This window comes from Pteropus vampyrus, unplaced genomic scaffold (genome assembly GCF_000151845.1).
Source record: "Pteropus vampyrus isolate Shadow unplaced genomic scaffold, Pvam_2.0 Scaffold88, whole genome shotgun sequence".
NCBI lineage: Eukaryota > Metazoa > Chordata > Mammalia > Chiroptera > Pteropodidae > Pteropus > Pteropus vampyrus.
In genome coordinates this window covers 4,381,126-4,404,390 of record NW_011888869.1, presented here as the reverse complement: position 1 = coordinate 4,404,390, position 23,265 = coordinate 4,381,126, and the positions used below count along the sequence as shown (strand labels likewise).

Below are 23,265 nucleotides of genomic sequence, written 5' to 3'. Positions count from 1 at the left end.
TAAGTTACTATTTGTAATCTATTAAATTGTTTTTTCAGACACACATTGCTGCTCATCTAGATCTGTAACTTGCATCCTATTTGTGCAGCTGAACTTTAAATGAAGACAAAAAATTTGTTGGATCTTGATTCTGTCATATAGAACAAAGCATTAGCTTTTGTCCTCTGCCATATTCATAAATTCGATAAGCTCGCCTTCAATGGCATTATCCAAATCAATGAAAAACACATTTAACAGAACAAGGCCACAGGCAGTCTCATGTCACGACACGAAACTCTTATTAGCTGATAATGTGGGTTCAGCTGTTAAACTAGGTAATGATTTAACTTTATTCCTGGTCAAAAGTGATAAAGGAGGTACGCAAGTTCTTGATCCGGGTAGTGATTACATGGTTATGATCATTCATCAATCTGTGTGCTTTTCTGTTTGTATAATGTACTTCAATTAAAAATTTCTAACACAATACTGCAAAATACTGAAAACCAGCATTGCTATCTTATCCGAAACTGTTTATACAGCCTTTAGGTCACAGGTCCTTTTCCCAGATCTCCATGATCACCCCTCCTATAGGCATAGGTTTTTTTGTTTTTGAGAAATTGAACAAAAGCTTTGGACTCTCCAGATGCCAGGGAGGCTGTGAGGTGTGCATAAGGCCAAGAACAGAGGGATTCTGTGAAAGGGCACCTACTCAACTGGGGATCTTCAGTCTCCTTTCCATACTTGATTCCCAGAAGGATGGCATTCGGACAAAAAAATAGGAAAGTGCTTCTCTGAAGAAACTGAACCTGAATCCAACCTACAGAAAAAGACAAAGTCTGAAATGACTGACTTGCTGCCTGATCATCTATAAAATGGTTTTATAATCACATTCGCGAATTCTCTCCCTCTTTAGGAATTTAACACATCTGAACTTGGAAACTTCATTTAAAGCTATTAGGCACTTGATTAAGTATCTCCTATTAGGATTCATTTCCCCTGTAACAGAACTATTCTGTTTCCTTTAAAAAAAAAAAAAAAACTTACCAAAAACTGGCTCCATGTTTTATAATTCAGTACTACCATATACTAAATTAGAATTATCAACTCTGGATTTGAGTTAGAATTTAGATATTTGAGATTAAATCAGCCCTAGAAAGTTTAACTCTACTTTTCCATCTGTACAGAAAACTTACATTTTCTAAGTAAAGAACTGCTTCAATACCCTCCAATTTATTAGGTCAATGGAATTTGCCACAATGGACAGCCTGATAAATACATGTTGAAAATACCAAAAAAAAAAAAAAAAAAAAAAGTTTAGCAAATGAAGCACTTATAAAAATAAAATTATCCCTTTTATTATAAAACAATAATTTAATGATTTATGTACTTTTCCTTATAAAAAGTGACAGCTGATGTTCAAAATTGGAGACCAGATAACCAGACGCAAAAAAATCACATTTATTTCAGTAGCTCAAAGTGCAAATACACCAAGTAGGTTCACAAAATTTTAAGATACAGTTTTAAGTATAAACCTGATTTTCAAATATTAAACAGTAAGTGGCAGAAATAAAGGTTTATTTATTTATTTTTTTAAAATTCAAGAAACCTGAAAACCTTTAGACTAAAATATTCCACTTACATCAATTCAGATTTGCTTTAATTTATAGATGCCAATAGTAGGGACCCAAAAGGACTTCTCAAAGAAAATCACCCCAAATCAGTTAGCTCCAGACAAGAGTAGAAATTCTTGGTGTTGGCTATTCCTGATTTTGCAGCCCCACTCACATCGTATCAACTGATGTCATTCATCCCATATTTTGATCTTTAGGCAAATTCTAAAAAACGTTTAAAGTTCAAGATGAGGTCAACATTCACTATTAAAAGTTGTTAAAATGGCCACTAAGATTTAAAGACCAACTTCAACTTCAGGTCTATAGTATTAATGGTAGGGAAAGACATAGGTTAATCCTTTTTCCATTTACTTCACACAAACCTTTTTGTAAAGTTAGCAACACGGCCTTTAAAACTTCCTTTCTTATTTCTACACATACAGAACTTGAATGGAAAATAGAAAAAGTTCCCACTAGGAAGATAAAGGTTGTTAATTTTTTTCCATCACTTAGCAGCCAAGACATGTTTGTTTCTGCTCCCCAGAAGCAATGTTAGCTACTACTTTTAATCCAGGAAAATGTGTTTCTTCAGGAAGGTTTACATAGATATTTATTCAGCCTTTTTCTTAATCTTCTTCATCTTTTCAGTGTAGGCAATAAATTGAGAGTCTGTTCCAAAAATTCTATCCCACCACGTGAATGTTGAGGCATAGTTTCCAATGAAGTTCATGTGGTGAAAATCGTGATGTCGAGAACCAGCATAGAATGGGATGAGATTTAGAGGGTTGAGAGGAATATCATAACCACTGAAATAAAAATAATAAAGATCATGAAGAAAAGAAATGCACCTCAAATAACTGACATTTTCATTGGTAGTCATAAGTGTTAACTAATTCAAATAACATTCCACTTTACCTAAGCCCTTTATGTCTTAGTCTTTTGATATGTTTACAAAAGACAAAAACAGAAAATGACATGAATGCTAGAAACCACTTTAAGAAATTAAAAAAACTTAAGAGACCTATAGAAATTAGGAGTTTTCTCTCCATAGTCTATAAAGCCCATACTACTACATATATCTTTTAGGAAAAGTTATGTGAAATTAGTATCAAGCATTAAGAAGGTTAGACCTGAGAATCTCTGTGTTGCAACTTTTATTTTTTCAGACGACGAGTTGGAACCAAATGTACTGCGATTAATTAAAATATCAGTGTACTTTCTGTAGTTGGGGGAATAGACATAATTGCAAAAAGAATATCACACAGAATATCCTCCTTTATTTCTAATATTTATCTAAAATCTGATAGCCACTATTATACTAGTATAAATCACCCCAATCTCTCCCTCCCTTTAGGATGCTGAGAAAAAAAGAGAAAAGAATAATGGAAGATAAGAATGAAAGAGACATAATTTATAATTTATCTACAGAATATCCTCTGCCTAAAATTGGAAGCATGAAGCATTACTTTAGTGGTTTAAAAATCATTCTTAGAATTTAGGTTGTTTTTATGGGTATAGTAATAAGTCTCAAGTTAAAATGCAATGAATATATAATTTTAAAATAATAAAAAATTCAGATATTAGGCATTTTAAAAGGCATTAAATATAAATAACTTACCACAAATATCTCCCAATCAACAGAAAGGAACATGTGAAATATGTAATATTACAAGTACTGGGCAGTGAGACCAGAAATACTCTTATTCGGTGAAGGCTAAATATTTCAATGTTTTTTTCCAAATACGAGTTAGGCTTATATACATTACAGAAGGATAAAAGAATTGCTGATCCTAAATTATAGTTATTTAATCAAATGACAGACAGAAAATATTTAGAACATATGTAACAAACAAAGCTTACACGAATAGGTTTTAAGACATAGAAACTAACAGAAAAATGGGCAAAAGCTATAAAAAGGTAATTCAAAGAAAAAATACTATGGGTCAATAAACACACGAACAGATGCACATCCTCACAGGTCTTCGGAGAAATGCAAGCAGATCACTGATGATCACTGCACTGACAGCTCTCGGTCCTCTTGAAAAAGATGAAGAAGACTATAACACCCAGGCTAGGAGGGGTGGGGGAAGGAGAGCATTTTTACATACTTCTGCTGGGAAGGTAAACAGGGATGCTTTTGGACGGCAGTTTTGAAGAATCTATCAAAATTTTATTTCATTTAACTAAATGAACTTATTTTCACTGTAAAAATGACAACGACCAGAGGCAGATATAAAAATGTCTATAACTTGAACTTTTCCTCAATGATTATGTTCTTGTTTTTGTAAAAATAACAATATTAAAACAAGATTGATTAACTTCTCCTATTAGTCTACTTAGAAATAAAGATAATCTTAATACCATGAAAATGAAGACATTTTATGATACCTTACGACACAATAGAAACCATAGCTCACCTGTGGACATCAATAGTTTCTAGCAAACGAATGGTCACCCATGCCCAAAGAAGAACTACATGATCACATAAAAGAATAATTCCAATGAAAAATCCAGTTCCGAGAATTAGCGTTTCAAGGGGATGTGCATATTCAGCTTCCATTCCAAATGGAGCCTAAAATAAATAAATAAGAATACTTTACTATATAGTGATGGTTAATTTTATGCCATCAGCTTGACTAGGCTACGGTGCCCAGCTGCTTGGGCAAACACCAATCTGGATGTTGCTGTAAAGGTATTTTTTAGATGCAACTAACGTTAGTATCAGTAGACGGAGTAAAGGAGAGTACCCTTCATAACATAGGTGGGCTTCATCAAATCAGTTGGTGGCCTTAAAAGCAAAAAGTAAGTTTTCCTGAGGAAGAAGGACATCTCAAGACTGCAACACAGAAGCCCTGCCTGAATTTTCAGCGTGCTGCCTGTGGAGTTCAGATCCAAGACTATAACAGCATCTCACCTCAATTTTAGCCTGTGATCTGCCCTATATATTTCAGACTTGCCAGCCCCCAAAATCACATGAGCTAATTCCTTAAAATAAATCTCTTGTGTATCTCCTATTCTTTCTTTTTTCTCTAGAGAACCCTGATACATATATTTTAGTTTATTTATAAATATAGTTTCATAAAATTGTTTTTTCTATATGTAATGATTGTAGATCTAGCCATATATATGTAAACAATAAAAATATTTCTCAATTAAAAAATCTTTTGCTCCTACCAAACATCAAAAGGTCTAGGGATGTCCTTAACAAGATCATAATAAATGTCTTTGATGATTTAAGATAAAGACATTAAACAATTAACTTGAACTCTGATTTTGGTTTATGCATCTGAATTTATTCTGCTAAGAAAGGGATGCTTGATGCAGCATACCATGTAATCGGGATCAATGCAGAACATAACCAGTTCGACAAATATAAATCAAAAGTAGTCCTGATAAAAACCACTGTTTTTCTGGGAGTCAGCAGCGTGGTGGGAATGTGTTAAAACTAAGTTGGTAATTCTAAAGATTAAAGGTTTGTTGTTTTGGGGTCCTGTTTAAATAACCCTAACATCACTACTGCCAGGTATTCAGCTGTGTTAGGATGGTGCTCTAGCTGCAAAGAAGAGAGTCTGAACTATTTCATGTAACATTCTTCTTTCAGGTCTCAATTTACCATGAAATTAAGATACTAAAGAAAATCTGTAGAACTGGCTATGCGTGCGTGCATGTGTGTGTTTGTGTGACATGTTCTTAATAATCATGCCAAAGGAAAAAGGAATAAACCTCACTGACAATTTTTTTTAATGCTCAAGAGATAAAAATGACACTTTGCCTCTAGCAAAAAAAAAAAAAAAAAAATGTACTGAATATAATTCTAACGTACCTGAAACTCATGATGAATTTTATGAATATATTTATATATTCTTTTGTGGTGCAAGAGCCTATGTAAGAAATAGTGCCAGGTATCTTCAATCACTGCACAACCAAAGCATCTTGCCAGAAGCAAATACCTTTAAGATGAAAATACCATCATGAGTATAAAGTACAATCTAGACGTTTACTTGGGATCACTGCTTGAGACATTACATCAAACCAAATACCCACTTAGCTGCTTCACCTAATTGGATGTACTAATTGATGAATTCTCAAAACTGCTAGATACAAGGTGGCTAAATGATATCACCTGAAGAGTTAAAGAGATTAACTGCTATACCAATTCTAACTCATTTTTTAAAAAATCCATAGGTTTAAAATCAGAGTTCAGAAACAAAATTCAAAACTTCTGGAAAAAGAGCAAAGTTTTTGAAGGATTTGAACTCAGATTCATAATAGTAAAATCATCACTTTTTTCTACCAAAGAGAAAAACTTAAGTGCAATGGGCAAAAAATACTTTATATACAAATGACACATACACAGGAACTCTTTTATATGTTAAATATAAATTATATAGAAAAAGTATATATTTATATATTGGTGTATCTGTATTCAGGTTATATTAGGAACATATATTTGAATACAAATATTATTTGAACACAAATACTTGTACTCAGATAATATATATTTGTGTCTATTTAGACATAATTTTTATAAACCTCACAAACTATTCTCTCATTGCTTTCATTCATTTTAGACTTAAAATATATTTTTTTTTCTTAGTATAAGCACCTTCCAATAAAATATTACACTAAAATAGAGAAAGATCTAAAAATGGGAATATTTCAAGTTTCTACTATGGTTTATTTTTCTCTATTTTATTAACTTCCAAAGTTTAGAACAAACATTAACCAAATGAAGAAGATAAATATTAAAAATATTTTAACTGAATAGCAAACCACGACTGAGTCTAAAAATCAAATCTTTATTTATATAAAGATTTATTTATGTCTACATACCATCTTGGCATTGTTTCCCAATCATAAGGAATATTGAAATACTCTGTAAAATAATAAGTTCCACAAATCAAAGGAAACTGGATACAAAAGTGATTAAAGAGAAGTACTTTAAAGCATTTCCATTGGCCTTCCCATGTTTCTGGTTTATCCTATAGAAAAAAAGCACAATATTTAGCATTAGCCTCTGTTTATCAGGTTAGCCTGACATCCAGAAGTAAATTCCTAATTTTTTCTCTAATGTTTAATGAGACCTCAATTATGTTACTTAATTAATTCCATGTTATGTGAATTCTATATTACGGTTATTATGTTATAGTAACTAAAGCCCAGGAATCACAACATCCTCCCCTTCTAAATTTTTGACAACTACGATTACTACTTTAAACAGATAAAGAAATTAGACAAACCCAGGCATAATGAACATAACACCTCAAACCAAAGAAGCACCAGTATGAATAACTCTCCAGTCCTTGCTCCCCACAGATCATTCACTTCTTTTACCAGGAATGTCAAAGAAGCAATGTGTTATGCTAAGATTAGAGCTGGGTCTGTCAACTACTGAAGCCTTTACCACACAAGTAAATCGATGCTTCCAGACATTCGGCAGTATTCGTTCCCAGAAATGGGTGCATTTTTGTTCATACACAATGACAGGATTATAAACTCCCCGAGCGGGAAGGACTTCAGCTCAATGTCTGATGGTTCCCAAAGAATGGAGAGCTACTGCCCACAGATGATGAAGTTCACAGATTCAGGTCAAAACAAGAGGTGAGATCAATGTAGTAAAATGTTCATTTAAACTTCATCAGGATATCAACTTGCCTAGCAAGCCATATTAAAAAAAAACAAAACAAACGAAAAAACTAAATTTATCCAATTTAAAGGGCTACTCTTACATAAGAAAAAGTACTTTTGTTTTATAAAAAGATGGTGATAATACTAGTTACTGCTTTGTTTTAAACGTCGTTACTTAAAAATTCAGAAATCTGCCAATGAAATTTTTTTAACTATAATATCTCAAGTATGGGAGCTACTACAATTAACTTGCAGTACTTTTTCTTACTTGTTTTTAAGTCCCCTTACATTGTGAAAACCTGTACTGTTTTACTATCACAATTTATTTTAGTATCGAAAAAGCTCAAAGCAGAAACTTTCAGGGTTGTGAAATTCAAAGGAAGATACGCTGCAGACAGACCTGAAGCCACACTCCATAGCCTTTTAATCTGTCTGCAAATAACTACCTGCAACCAATTAGATGACTGCTTATCCTTTATTTTGCCATATTTTATTTTCAAGCCACTCCTAAAACCCTGACTGAAAAAAGTCTTCGTCTCTCTAGAAAGGTTAACACCTCTGCCCAATGAGTCAACTGCAAGGAGCAGGACAAGGATACTTTGGCCTGGTCAGCCATAAAACAGAACAGCCACTTAAGCAAACCAATGGGTTAGCACATAGCAGACAGAATCATCCCAAACATGCATGAGAACTTTAAACATCCAAACTGAATTCTCCCTTTCAAGGCAGGCCCTTTTATAAAAAGCATTTTGGAACTTCTGTGTCTTCAATTTGGGGCAACAGGATACTCTCCTTTGGGGTAACAGGATACTCTCCTTTGGGCCACATCCCTTTCTTTTTCCTTCCCCTCTTCCCTTTGTTCTTCCTTTGGCTTGGAGTCTACAGGCACCTGACCCCCTGCACTATCTGCAGAGAGGTCAGTATGGGCTTAGAGCGAGACTCACTGGGAGAGGCGATGCAGCTAGGAGACTATGAGTGAGACTGTGCACTGACTGCCAACCAACGTAGACTCAATGAGTGTAAATTAGTTTCTATAGATGAACACTTTCAAGATGTCTACTTTCTACCAAGACTGTGTGACTCTTGAGTTTTAGGAAAGTAAACGGTAAGCATTAGGAATTTTCATGGGTTTACCAAGTGCTGATGAATCCTCTCTCTAGTCCAGATTCTTTCCTGGGAACCGTCAAACCCATTACTCTACACACATTAGTATAGGTCACTATTTTCCCTGTGTCTAAAAGTAACAGGCACTGTGTAGATCTGAACACCTTGTCATGCACAGTGGGCTCTTGAGAAACGTTTAGTGCATTGAAGCAAACACCCAGAAACTAGGAGTATCGTCACCTCTTATCAGGGATGACATGAATGCTGCAGAACTACTACCTTATATTTAGGGAAAAAACAAAACTCTGATAGCCCTGACCAGGGTCTTAGAATATTAACATACACTTAGGTGCTGAGACATCAGGAGCTGGAGTAAAATGCAAAATAAATAATACCTACCAATCCCCATAATTATCCTTTCCAGCTAATTTAAAAATTAAATTTATAAACCCAAATTAGATAAACATCATATCTACTTAAAGTGCAATTTAAAAAAGTATTCCTGAAATATTATCGATAATGATCTAAGGCTATGCTGTCCAGTATGGTAGCAACTAGCAACAAGTGGATACTGAACACTTTAAATATGGCTAGTCTAAATTCAGATGGGCTAAAATTAGTGTAAAATATACACCAGAGTTTAAAGACGGGATGAGAATAAAAACAAAATATCCCATTAGGTACTTTTTAATTTTGATTACTCCTTGAAATGTTAACAATTTAGATTTATTGTGTTAAGTAAAATATAAAATTAATTTTCCTATTTCTTTTTACCTTTTTATGTATTCTACCAGAAAACTGAAAATTACCTATGTGGCTTCATTATATTTCTATTGACAGCCCTGATCTAGAGTCTCTCAAAACAAAGTTACATTTTAAAAGTATTCGACAACATTAATGATAACATTCCATTGCAAGTCCACCATACTCACCTTCTGAATTTTGTACTTTTTCATGTAAGGTATAAATTGAAACAAAAAGCCAGGTAAACTGAACAAGAAATAAATGACCTCGTGAATTATCAGGGATCCCCATGTTGCAATCTGGAACTTTGTATAATTATCTAACATATAGTTCCAAGCATTTTTAAATGGCTCTTGCAGAGGATTCTCAGGTAACAGTGAATCTACATACTCCACAGCCAAGGACGCTGAACTAAAGATGCTGACATTTTCATTTGTTGCCATTTTTCAGATCTCTGAGGACAGCTTTATAATTCTGTAAATAAAAACAAATACACAATACCTATCAGGATTCGAAATAAATATACCCTTTGACCCAGCAATTTTCTCATGCAAATGCATAAAGACTGGCACACCAAGAGTGAAGGAAGGAAGCACTGCTTAAAATAGCAAAAACAAAAAGAAAACATAAACAAGCTTATCAACAAGAAATGAGTTAATAGCTTCTGTTAAGTCCTTCCATAGACAATTATATAGCCACTTAAAAGAAGGAAAATGTATATTGTTCTACAAAGAAAGAAGTCTAAGAGTCAGTGGTAAGTGAAATAGCAAGTTGCAGAATACTGTGTATAGCAAGAGCCCCACTTAGGTTTTTGTGAAGAGTTATGTATTTTATCTATGGACTTTCATGCATATGTACATACACACGTACACATAAACACAGAAATTGTATGGAAGGATGCATGGGGAACATTTTTATGGAAAAGAGATCAAGGGGGTAATGGAGTAAGTGTGTACACTTGCACGCACAGTGGAAGGTTGTTATAAAGGAGAAGAGGAAATTTTACTTCTCGTTTTACAGCTTCTTAAAACTTTTTTCATGAGCATGTTTTACTTATACAATAAATAAGCTTAATAGGTCACCAAATCAAATAGAGAAATTTATGAAGAATGTTACTTTCTTAAAAATGTTCACTGCTGTTCTTAATTTATGAATTATGACAGAACACTCTGAAAACGAGTATTTGAAGTCTCAGAAGTACTTAGTGCTTAAAATACTCCCCATTCCTCCCCTCACATCCCAGAATGACCTCTTATCTCATTCCTCATAGAGGATATTGGGAAGCTCAGGTCTCTGAATTCACTTTATAACCTTCCTTATTCTTTTGTCCAACTCATTCTCAAATGACTTATACAACAGAGACTTAACTATTGTTTGTTACATCCTGTGCCATCCCAAACTCAAAATTTCTCTAGTCTTGTGTTTTTATATTACCTCATCAAGAACTTGTCCATCACTCACTCACCCTTTCTTATCTTTTGCCTTTCCCTCTTCACTGAGTCCATCCTTTCAAGTTTAAAAACATACTCAAGTCTTCCTTTCTTGAGAAAAGCTTTTCTAACTTCTATCACTCTCGCCCAAGCCACTGTCTCAATTGTTTCCCTGAACCAACCAACTTCTTTCTCAAAGAAGAGATCAAAATAAAGCCTCTGACTGCTTAACTCTCATCCACAAAATTCAATCAACTACTTGCAAGCTAGCTCCCACTCTCACCAAGATGTCTTCAAAGATCTTCTAAACTGCAAAAAATAGTTGCTCTAATCTTCCTTTTTCATGAAGTTATTAAATTTGATAACGCTGAACCAATACCACTTACTAGCTATGCGAGCTTGAGCAAGTTACATAACCTCTCTGAACCTCAGTTTTATCATCTGCAAAATATAAAGAATAATAGTTAACTAGGTGAGAATCTTGTCATAACGTCAAATCATGATTTACACTTTAAATATCTTACAATTTTATCTGTCAATTATACCTCAATAAAGCTGAAGGAAAAAAGAATAATAATTCTTCCAAAGAGTCCAAGAAAGAATGCACATGAAGTACTCAGCGCAGGACCTGACACATAGTAATTCTAAGAAGCTAACAATTACTGAGCACTTTCTACGTGCCAGAAACTGTGTTCTAAGTGTGCTACATGCTCTCTCTATATTAAAGATTTCAATCCTTATCACTCTTTCATGAAGTAGGTACTTTTATTATCTCCGCTTTCTAAATGAAAAACTCAGGTTGAGAAAGATCACGCAACTTTCTCGAATTACAAAAATACTAAGTGGGGAAGCCTATGCTGTCATCCATTATGCTATACTATAATCATAAATAGTAACGCATACAAATATTATAGTAAGAGTAGAATAATTCCTACAGTTTACCCAAGCCTCCTGAAAGAGTATTCTATTATGCAGGTTGTCCTCCTTTTCACATTTCTCATTTACTCTCCACCATCTACAATCTGCTTTCTATTCTTATCACTGTACTGAATTTACTCTTACTAAAATTACTAAGGATCTCCTACCTACCAAAACAGTCTTTGAAACTTATTTTATGACCAGTCTGAGAGATTTGGTACTTCTCTTCTTGAAATACTTTCCTTCTTTGGTTCTTGAAATACACATGTATTCATTCTGATTTAATCTGTGCTACTAGGTACAGCCCCTGTGCTAGCTTCTGTGCTCACTCAACTTCACAAAACATAAAATCTAGTGAGGAATACAAAGAAGTAACCAGGCTATCTTAAAAGTATATGATAAGAACAACACAGGGTTGGAAACAGAGTTCTATGAGAACACAGAGGACCAGAAAGAGTTCCTAAACTGAGGCCTGGAGCATGAGCTGGAGGAGACCAGATTTAAAAAGAGTATAGCAAAAGGGGTGGGGAGAATACAGGGATGTTTTGAGTAGAGGGAGCATCAGATCTAAAGACTCAGTCAGGAGATGAGAAAGGGTACAGCGTTTCTGAGTTGTCAACCAATGTCGGACCCTTTACCTTGGTTAAGCCCAGAATGCACCAGTTCCCTCATTTGCTGGAGTTGCCCTGCCTCGAGCTTGTCCTTCCTAGATAGACTCTACTTTTACGACACAATGTCAGGATCTACCTAAACAGCAGAGTTAACTCTCTTAAAGCCCTTAAAGTTCAAGGGAGTGTCTCCCCTACGGATAAAGACGAAGGAAGACCATCGACGATGCAAAAACAGTCCCTGAGGCCCTCCACTCTTCACCTCTCACCCTCGTCATCCTTCGCTTCAAATTCTTACATGATCTGACCTCTCATTGCTTCTGCTTTTTTTCTCTTCTCTGCCCATGGAAACACCATCCCTTTGCTGGTAATGTCCTCCTATCCTACTCCTAGTCATCCTTCAGTAACCTCTTAGACGCCTTTCCCTTCCCACTACCCCCAAAGCACATACACAACAAATTCTATCTCCTCTGAAATGCTTCTGTTTTGTAAAACTTTCATCGCTCTATCACCTTGTGCTATAACGACAGTCTAATATGTCCCGTCTCCGGACAACTGTAAACAAGGGCAAGAAACAAGCCCAGCCCAGCTCCATCTCTTAAGAATTTCACACCGCTTTTACCCCGCCGCGCTCACACTGGGTATAGGTGCCCCCATCTGGCACTGAGCGCGCATCCATGCCCAACCACGATCCCTTCAATCCCGCGGAGAATAGGGCCGGAGCCCGTACGCTCCCCCTTCTTCACCTACGAGTTCTTCTCCCCGAACTCTCACCTGGAAGGTCTCGCGGAGACTGCGGCTCACCTACACCTACACCCAGGCAGGTGCAGCGTCCGGAAACCCACCTTTTCCGGTTCGGGGTGGAGCCGAGAGGCTAAGTCGGCTTCTCCTGCTGTTATTGGCTTGTGAGGGCTCCCGCCCCGCCTCCTCGGCGCTGTGATTGGTCTGTACTGTTGCCGACATCGTGCGACTCGCGCACACGAATTACCGGCGATGCCAGCCATTGGTTCCGCCGATGGAGTGAGGATAGTGAGACCCAGGCATCCAGTCAGTGGCGCGGCGCCTGGAGGCGGGGCAGCGCGAGGGCGCGTGACGTCGGAAGGGGGGGGCGGGCCCGGACTCTGCTACGTGCGGGCCGCGAGGGTGTGGGCCCTTGGGCTGCTTCGGTTCTCCAGCGCACCTCCAGCGAGCACCGGTCCCTGTACTGGGGAGAAAGTACCAGACCACCGTCCCTGCAGCTTTAACATGTAAAGTGTACTGCAGCAGCCTCATGGCCAAAACCCAGCAAGAGAGTAGTATGAATGAGTTTTAAAATCTGTTTTGACTATTTTTGTTTACGGACAGCCCCGCCTTACTGTCGTCTCTCCTGGATTTAGATCGTTCTTGTTTTCCCAGCTCAAGCATCCGTTAGTAAACCGCTTTATATGGAAGATGGAGAATTTCAAATGCAGCATATCACCTGCGACAATTCAGAGAGTTTCCATTATCCCCATTTTGCAGATGAGAAAACTAGAGGCTCAGATTTAGAAAACGATTTGATTTAAGGGATGGCAAGTGGCCGCTGTGCGGGGATGTAAGACCTTAACCTAACCTGTGCCTGAGTGTTGGCGATCCCTGTGCAGGAAAGTGAGCACCATGGAACGGGGGCACAGGGTTGTCACACTTACCTTCGTCTACAGCTCTAGTCTTATCTCAGCTGTCTTTCACTAAGATACCGTGTACTAGAGTATAATAATAGTATGTACTGATAGTATAATCACGAATTTAAACTTTCACGTGTGTCCCTTTGTAAAATTTGCACAAGGGCACCATTTGGACTAGCTGAAGGCACTTTCTATACAATAGTTTCTGACAACAGGATGCTGTCGTTTCTCTCACAGTATGCTCAAACTGACTTTTCTGCCTGAGATAACCACCTCCTCCCCTACGCATCAATTCAGGTACCATCTGCCTGAGGAAGCACCCTCTTGAGACCTAAAGGTCTCTCTTTAGGTCCAGCGATCTCTACCCACTCTTCCGTCTCATATGTCTGACACTCGCATTCCAAGGTATCACAACTGAGAGGTCACATCAAGTGAAGAGAAATGGAACCTGTCCCTTGGGGAGTCAGAGTCAGAGCTCTGTCTTTAGGAGGCCTGTGCACATGAAAGGTGATTGGAAGGTGAATGGTGTCCTGGAGTGGATGCTGTGGTGCACAGCCTAGGTCCCTGTCTTGAGGATGGAAGCAGGTGTTCAACTGAGTGTTGGCAAAGAGAGCCACCTCTCCCCACGAGCACACCCCCTTCCCAGAAGCAGCCTAAGTCCTGTGACTGGTTGGTGCAGGAGTACCAAGGCTCAGGCCCTCACCCCAACATAGGACTACTTTGGCTGGCCTGCCCAACTCCACAGCTTCGCCTTCTGTTGGCTGAGGTTGTGAGTGTGACTGCATGACAGCCTTTTCCCTCTGCCCAGACCAGCTGCCCTCTGTCAAGTAGTGTTAAGAGCATGCACTATGGGGTCAGACTTACCAGGCTTTATCACTTATTAGCAGTGTGTTCTTGGATAAGTTACTTTTCAAAGTCTTATCTAGTACTTCTGTAAAATGGATATTATAATATCTACATCTCAAAGTGTTATGATGATTTAAATGAGATCATGTATGTAAGGCCTTTGCACTGTATCTGGTATACAGGAAGTTCTCAGTAAATGCTAGTTATTATTTCTGACTTAGAATCCCACTACGGTAGATATGTTTTCTAAATCACAGCAGGTTTATGTTATGGAAGGATCCACTTATTTCAAACCTGAAAAGAAATAGATATGGCAGCTTAACTCACTCATTTCCCTACAGTGAAGAAATGAGAAATTCAGAGAAGAGCAACAATAGCCATAGTTTACTGAGGGCCTCTGTATTTCAAGCACATTAATATGTCCTATCTTTCAAACTCCACAATAACCTTGTATGTGACATAGACACTTCTGTTGCTATTTTGTCTAAGAGTCAGAGGTTATGTTACATTTAAAGTCACAGAGAGCAACGGATAGAGTGAATGAGCTGTCTGATTCTTATGCCCATAGGCTTTCCAGTAAATCACACTGTTTTTTTCCCTTAGAATCATGAGCCAAGGTTAGAACCCTAGACTCGATTCAAAGTGTGATTCCACTCCCCATGTAGCCTCCTCTCCTAAATGAGGTGCTGGCAGCCATACAGGTCAGTAGGAGGCAATTTGTAGAACACCAAACTGAAACAAAAGGCAGGCTTATTAGCATATCACTACACATAGCATAAAGATTATGCTTTGTACCTAATAAGTCTCAACTCATTATCAGCTGAGATGATAAATACCTGGGTCCTCATCCTATCTATAGTGGAAAATAAATACCAAGGATCATATGCCAGAGTCCATAAAAAATGTGAAGGAGCTGAAAGTATCCTGGCAGTATACACACAATCCACCTTAACCCTCTCCATCACTGCTGTCAACCAAAAAAGCACAGATCCAAGAGACAGCAGGCAGCAGAGTTGCTTCACAGTGCAGGTACATGGATCTAGCTTTGAACTTTGCTCTAACGTGGTACTGTTTCCTAGGCAGGACTTCTAAGACAACTTTCTCCCTTTACTTCTGACCTCTTTTTGTACAATAGAACAAGCCAGAACACTTTTGTAATACCTTAAAAAAACGTTTCAAACTGGAAAGACAAAAGCTGGTTGGGAGGAGGGGGCAAATTCAAAGCCCCTGAAATCATAGTTATGAATACAGCTGACAAACCTTGGCAAACTATTGTATTGTACAGCTATTAAAGCTTCTGAGAAAGAATGTAAAGACAAGGATGTATTTGACATGCTAAGTATTTAAGACTCTGTTACCCTGATAGATTATACTTTAAGAAAAGCTTAAAAATTTGTTAGATCTTTGACAGATTTGTGGAGTTTCATGGAACATCAGTGTTTGGAAGTGATCAGAAAAGATAACACCATACATTTTTCTTGGTGCCACTGTCAGAAACAGCCAGCAGTGCTCCAAGTTCATCAGACCCTCAACATGTTTGTTGATGATGGATGTGCTTGGAGCCACACTAAGGCAGAAATTCTTGTTTTTCATATGGCAAACATAGACTTTTTCTTTTTTCTAATAAATGTCATTATATTTTCACTTATAATGGAAAGTTCAACTAAGTAGTAAATATAGTTCTATGTTTCAATGTGAATACTCTATATTATACTCTATATTAAATAAATAGAAATTTTATCATAGGTAAAATTCTTCCTCTGGACTGTTCTGGCAACAGCACGTGCTAACCTTTTAAATCCCTCTCCTGAGCAACAGCCGCCATATCCCATTATCTCCTGCCCTGCCCTCCTCCCATTCTTTTGTGTCCAGCATCTCAGTTGTCCACCCCATTCCCCAACTCCCATTTCCTTAGTTCTTTTTTTTGTGGTATCAAAACCACCAATTTATTTCTCGGTTGCTTTAGAATAGAATTTTAGAATTTTTTCTTTGACTTACTTTTTTGGTCCAATGCTATTTGTTTTATCTTTATCTTTTATCCTGTCCATATTAAGGATGGAGGAATATAAAAACTTTAAATTTCACCAATCCTTAGGAAACTTTTCCTTGATGGCTGAGGTATTAACTTTTTCTTGGAGAACAATTTTCAATGACTTCAGTTATTGATTTAACAGACTTGCCTTAGAGGTTACTTTGGCAAAAATTAAAAATACTGATTTGTGAAGTTAGAAAAATGCAAATTTTACAAAAGAATAGAAAAACTGAACAGGCAACTTTCTTAATATCAAACTAAGTAGGTAAAAATCAAGGACAATGTAAAACAAATAATATACAAATTTTTATTCAAAGATAATTCAATAAAGACATGTTTTAGTCATTTTTTAAGTGAGATTAATTGAAGACCTCAGAAAAATTGTATCTGATCAGCGCACATGGCTACTTACAGAAAGTTCTCTCTTCTGTTAATAGCAGCTAAATTTATACACACAGAAAAAATTCTTAAGACCATGCAAATTCAGTTGAATTTCCGTACATTCATTGTATTCATCAAAAACCTGCAGTAATTTTCATGCCAAAGTGTTACTTTCAGAAAAAAAATTAAAAATATACACTGAAACATGACCAAGATTAAACCAAAGAAAATAATAAATAAGCTTAATTTATATTTTATTTAAAAAAGTTTGGCATCACACATAGTCAAGTGTGTTATACCATGTTCATTCCTCGGAAGTGGCATTTTAAAGTGTTAAGCATTGTTAAATATCAAAAAATACAACTCTGTTTTACAATGTAGTACTGGCATAATTCAAAGTACTGTGCCAATTATAAATAGTATAATCAAGTTTCAAACATCTTTTCAAACATTTAAAGGAAAGCATATAGACACACAGTTATATGCACACCATTTATTATACTCATGTAATCAAAGATATTTTATAAAAGCAAACAATTTTATCCCTCAACTATAGTTTGTATACTTACATAGATTTTAATACCTGTTCAAAGATTTTCAGTTCCTGTGTATACAGATTTTCAGGAGAAGGAATAAAGAAAGAGTAAAATTTAATTTTACAAGAACACATATTACTTTATCCTCCTTCACAGAATAATCCACAGTCATTCAAGGTTGATAACTAGTCTTTATGAAAGCAACTGTTCTCTAAAGACTACAGAATAAGTACTGTAGTCCAGGTTTCTTATTAAAATTCAGTCAGCTGCTGCTCATTGCAGAAAGAGCCTACATGGTGCTTCTACCAAAAATAATCTTCAGTATCTGAGGCCTATAAAGGCAGACGATCTTATCTTCTCCAGAGACTTAAAGTGCAGCTACAAGTGGAGAAGTGCTAGATTCGCAGTCACTTCAGAAATACTTGTTGAAGTCTGTTTCTCACGTATAAATATGCCAAAATCGTCCTTCAGGCTCATAATGGTTTATCAATAACTGTGACCCCTGAGCAAAAAAATGGAGAAATAAAAGAGAAGTCAAAGGCAGCATTCTGTATCTCAGAGAAAATACTGAATTGTTTGTTTGATTACTCAAGCTTCAGGGACTGAAAAACTCATGATGTTTCAAAAGTGCTATCATTTTAATGTACATGACAGTGAACTCTGTTTAGTTATAGACCAAAATAACATGAGACTTAAACCAGAATTAAGGAAAAATAATTTTACTCAAGAAATACTAAAATCCACCTAATACTCAAAGGGGCACAAAGAAACTTTTGGGGGTGATGAGTATTTTCATTATGTTGATTGTGGTGCCAGTTTCATGGGTGTATACATATGTCTAACAAAACTGTGTAATTTAAATATATGCTATTCTATGTCAGTTATATCTCAATGAAGCTGTTAAAAAATATGCTACATTTTCAGCCATGTTATTCTGGGATCCTATTTTATATAGTTCTATTAGGTATTGTATTAGATGATACATAAACAATAGTTATGGTTAATTAGTATAAACTTTTTTTCTCCATTACTGGATCAATATTAGGATATTACTGAAACATTCTGATATTTAAAGCAATATAAATATCATCAGGATAACTGATATATAACATACAGTTTTAAAGACTCATCATTATAGTTATTAAAGAGTGTTACCATTTCTCTTACAGAGAATGGCCAAAATGATATTTTATAATTCAACCAGTACTATGCTTAAAGTAAGAAAAATTACCCCACTGCCTCACTATACTATCACATGGAGCCCTGCCAGGGGAGGTGTTGTAGGGGTCATATTTATTGGATATCTGAGTAATTAAAGTCTTGCCAGGTTGTGATTCCACTCCACTGCATACAATGTTAGCCAAAAAGCAACTCTGAGAAAAGCCTTCTTCATATAACAGAAAACCACTTTTAATGCAAATAGCATAATGATATAATCTTTTTTATAGTGTTAATAGAAGCCTGTAAGAAAATTAGACAATTATTACCTGCATAACTTCTCCCTGTGCTCATACAAGATGACACCACTGTCCATTTATCAGTTGTTGGGTTATAATATTCTACTGATGCCAAGTTACAGGAACCATCATCTCCTCCAACCACATATAACAGACCATTAACTGCACAAACGCCTTTAAAAATTTACACAGAGAAAAAAAACAATTATTTTTAAAAATGTGGATGAATATAAATATCCCTACACATCTTTGGTGAGGTGATCCAGAGATACTTAAGTCCTTAAAGGAGGCAAGAAGAGAAGATGAATAGGGAAGAATTCATACAGTGAAAGTCTGATTCCACTTCTAAGCTCCTACTCGTGTCATTTACGCAGTAGTTGCTTTATATATGCACGACTTCATTTAATCTTCACAATAACCCTACTTTATAGATTAGAAACTATTTTCATCCTCATTTAAAAAAAATAAAAACTTAAAGGTCAAAGAAGTTTAATAACTCTGCTAAAGTCAGCTTCTTAGGGAATCCTAAAGAAAAAAATATATATGTGTAGAAGATAAAAATGATTTTGAATTTTAATTATTATACTGACTGGTTAACTTAATCCTTTAAAAGGAGAGAAATATTATTTATTTCATTATTAGAGTAACATAGGTTTTTTTTTTTTTTGCAAATATTCGAAACATCTAGAAAAGTATAAAGAAAAAAAGATCACCTCTAATCCTGTATCACTGGAATTGTGATTTCTACTCTTGCTGACTCTTTTTCTAAGCATATATATTCAAATACTTCTTTTTTAACCCCAAAGTAGCTCATACTACACATGCTACTTTATTACTAACTCACTCCCACCAAACAATATACCTTGGATATTTTCCCAAAGTAATACATATAGATCTATATGACTGCACAATAGTCCATATATGATACCATAATTTATTAATTGTCTTTGATGAATATCAAAGTTGTTTCTACTAATGGCTATTATTTTCAGTATTTTTGCTCTTATCAATGATGTTACAATGAACAAGGATCCCTCTTGCATACTTTTGCATACTTGTGTAACTATTTTCTTAATCTAAATTTTTACAAAGAAAATTGCTAAGAGATAAACACCTTTTAAAAGCTCTTTATTTCAATTTTTTTAAAAAGCATATTAAATCATTTTAAATAAGATTCAGAGCTATTATGAACTGGTACTAGAGGGTTTCAAAAAATGCTGCCCATACACTGGTCTGCATAGTTTCATAGACGGTTTTGCTAACATAATTAACAGACGTTTGCAGATTTTTAACACAGCAGAATAATGAGCCCAACTCTATGCACAACATTTAAAAGTGTCCCAGCAATAGTATCTTCTGTGCGAATGGAGTGGATCTTCTCTTCTCAAACTCGATTGTGTTACTAATCTAGTTTCTTGGCAGGAAACAATTTCATAACATTTTAAAGTAGTTCAAATACTTGAAAGGCAAGATGAGGACAATTATAACTCTACATATACAAATGACTTTATTCTTCTGGCTAGCAGAAATGAGCTAATTATGATTTGAAAACAATAAAACACAGGTAGAGAAAAAAATATTCCAATCTTTAGAAAAACAATAATGAAAGTTCAAATTGCAAATATATTTCCTAATCCAGGAAGGCACATGCACATATTATTGTGACTTTTCTAACTTAATATGTACTAAGTCAAGCACTTATTTTACATGGGGCCCAGAATTGTAGATCTTAATATGATTCTGGAACTATCTATAGCTGAGAGGTTTTCAGTACCTCACCAAATACAACTGCCTGAATGACGTGCAAGTTCAAGTAGAATTATAAATTCTGTTCTGTTGCTGACAGTCCTTTGCAGTCCCACGTATTTAGTTTCCATAGTAATCACATTTAAATTAAAGAGAAATTAATTAAGAGGAGCATTTGGGGTAGGGCATGCATCTTACAACATCACCCAACAGTGTATAGTGAGTTTGAGAATCATCAAGAACTTATCTGGATGTGGGAAATGGCATGGATATAATGGCATTTTAAAGAAGACTAGCATTTACAAAAAGACTATATAGCTATTCTAAATCAATTTTCCATTTCTATTTCCCTTGTATGGATCTTCTTTTAAAGCAGTTAGTTTCCTAACCTTAAAGACCTCAGCTTTCTTAAATTATTATTATTTGTTGTCCAGATTCAGATAAACAACTAGCTTTTTTATGTGATATAAATATTTACTCAACTAGACTAAATCACCGGAGAACTGTCATTTCTAATACATGATACATGGTAGGCACTCAAAAACTTTTATGGTAAGGATGAATGAATTCAAGTATCAAATAAAGAGAGCTCTTCATCTAATTTAGTCTCTATATTCATCACCATAAATAGCCACTAGTAGAAATTGTACGTTAACTGAAGTGTCACAACAACCTGCTATGTTCCAGACACTATCCTAGGCATTCACTATATAGATTATTACATAAGATTATGCCTTTAAAGAGCTAGTCTGTTAGGGAACCCAGATCAGTAAAAGAATAATAGAAATACACAGTGATACTAGTAAAATTGTAAATACAACTCATAAATTTCATAATTGTACAGATACCTGCATTTCTTCTGCACATGTTCATATCTGCAACCTGTCTCCATGTATTGGTGGTAGGATCATAGACTTCAACACTTTTTCGTACTAAAGGGCCATCATGACCCCCTACAGCATACAATAAGTTGTTTAACACACCAACACCTATAAAACACAAAGAACCAAACTATAGTAAGTAGAGTAAAAGGGACAAGAAATTTATAACATATTAAGAGTTTATTCAAATGACTTGTAGCTAAAACTTTTGAAATTATCATTCATAGAAAACAACCTAAGAAATGGACATGTATGGAATGAACGAATGAGAATCTCAATAAGAACTATTATTCTTAAAAAAGAGACATGTCAAATAGAATAAAGATAACATGTAGGTGAAACACAGAGAGGGCAATCCTTTAACATAATCCTTTTGAAAACAACTTTCATGATAAAAGCAAACCAGTATAGTGGAGGAGTCTGTTCTACTGCCAGACGCTCCTGCCAGATCCAACTAGATCCGGATTAGAAAGAGATAATTTCCTATAAATCCTCTCAGAGACCATCCACTCTTCCCCTCTGCCCCATTCTGGTTCCTGACACATGCCTTTTCCTGCCTACCCACCCCGAGCAAGCCATAAGGCATTCTCTTCTTAAGTGTGGCGGATCACGCCCCAGCACCCTGTCCATATACTCCCTGTCCTATATAACCAACCCCTTAGCACCTGCCACATGGCAGGGAGGATATCTATGTCCTCTTACTGTGGCCCCAGACACACCTCGTATGTAAGTTCCCTTAATAAACTCACATGTAATGCTGGAGTCATTAGCCCCGTTGGTCCCTCGGACCCAGGAAATGTTACATAAGAAGTATTAAAGCCCCAAATGTGTAAGAAATGGATATGAAGAGACTAGATTAAGCAAGTTAAGTACTAAAATAAAAAAAATTAAAATGCCAAACAATTAAATGAAACAGAGAAGCTTTTAATATAGCACTTAGAAATTTTGCAAAGTGAAATTTAAGTGCAGCTACCTACTACCAGCTACCTGCATAATTCAAAAACATTTTAACAGTGTCATCAGAATCAGTATATGTATTTTCTGAAAACATAAAGAGATGTCAATGAATCATTTCACTTGTTTAATTCTTTTCCATCATTTTTGTGCTTCTATTGCTAAATGAGGTTCCTATTCACCTGCTCCGCTCCGTCTGGTACTCATTTCCGCTATATAGGTCCACTCGTTTGTTGTAGCATTATAGCATTCTACTGTACTCAGACACTGACGTGAAGCTCCATCATAACCCCCTACAGCATAGAGCAAACCTAAACATGGAATCACAAGAAAAGTCAGGTTCATAAAAAGCTATTGTTTCAAGTCAAAATATATTTTCCTTCATGGTAGCAGAGTTTCCCCTTAAAATGTTACTGATTTTTATAAAGTATTAAGATCTTGCCCAGTGTTGATGGGTGGAGTTACCAAATCACATTATGAAGATCCGTGGAGTATACACGGTATATGTGATGGTATTAATTTAACATTTTCATCAATAATATGACTGACAGACCAGAAAGTATATCATTATATCTTTGAATAACACTATTTAGTAAGTAAACATCTGAAAAACAGAATTAAACATCAAAGTTACTTCAGTAAATTAAAAATAAAAATTAAAAAAAAAAACTAACTAAATCAAGAGTTAGTACCAGTGTACAGTAAAATATTATTTGGCAATAAAAAGAAATGAAGTACTAGTAAATGCTACAGCATGAATGAACCCTA

At 35.7% G+C, this 23,265-nt stretch overlaps 2 protein-coding genes across 8 annotated transcripts in view; both read right to left on the bottom strand.

Moving 5' to 3' along the window:
• Positions 1-1,413: 1,413 nt before the first annotated feature.
• Positions 1,414-12,915, bottom strand: MSMO1 (methylsterol monooxygenase 1). 2 transcript variants are annotated; one of them, XM_011363714.2, is made up of 6 exons: positions 12,796-12,915; positions 9,254-9,539; positions 6,423-6,571; positions 5,413-5,539; positions 4,007-4,161; positions 1,414-2,395 (listed from the first exon to the last, which is right to left on the bottom strand). In XM_011363714.2, exons 2-6 carry the CDS (start codon positions 9,506-9,508, stop codon positions 2,200-2,202), a joined length of 882 nt encoding a protein of 293 aa, XP_011362016.1. In that variant the 5' UTR covers positions 9,509-9,539; positions 12,796-12,915; the 3' UTR covers positions 1,414-2,199. The 2 variants fall into 2 exon arrangements, with proteins under 2 accessions (XP_011362016.1, XP_023388479.1); XM_023532711.1 differs by having other exon boundaries at positions 12,768-12,817.
• A 3,914-nt stretch (positions 12,916-16,829) lies between these two features.
• Positions 16,830-23,265, bottom strand: part of KLHL2 (kelch like family member 2) — a 77,299-nt gene continuing 70,863 nt past the window's right edge. For 3 of the 6 annotated variants that reach the window (XM_023532708.1, XM_023532707.1, XM_023532709.1), the window contains 4 exons: positions 22,680-22,808; positions 21,511-21,651; positions 18,947-19,090; positions 16,836-17,961 (listed from right to left, as the gene is read on the bottom strand). In XM_023532708.1, coding sequence (XP_023388476.1) covers positions 17,933-17,961; positions 18,947-19,090; positions 21,511-21,651; positions 22,680-22,808 — 443 coding nt within the window. In that variant the 3' untranslated portion in view covers positions 16,836-17,932. Of the gene's footprint in view, positions 17,962-18,946; positions 19,091-21,510; positions 21,652-22,679; positions 22,809-23,265 lie in introns of all 6 variants that reach the window. The other 3 variants (XM_011363713.2, XM_023532710.1, XM_011363712.1) reach the window with 2 other exon arrangements.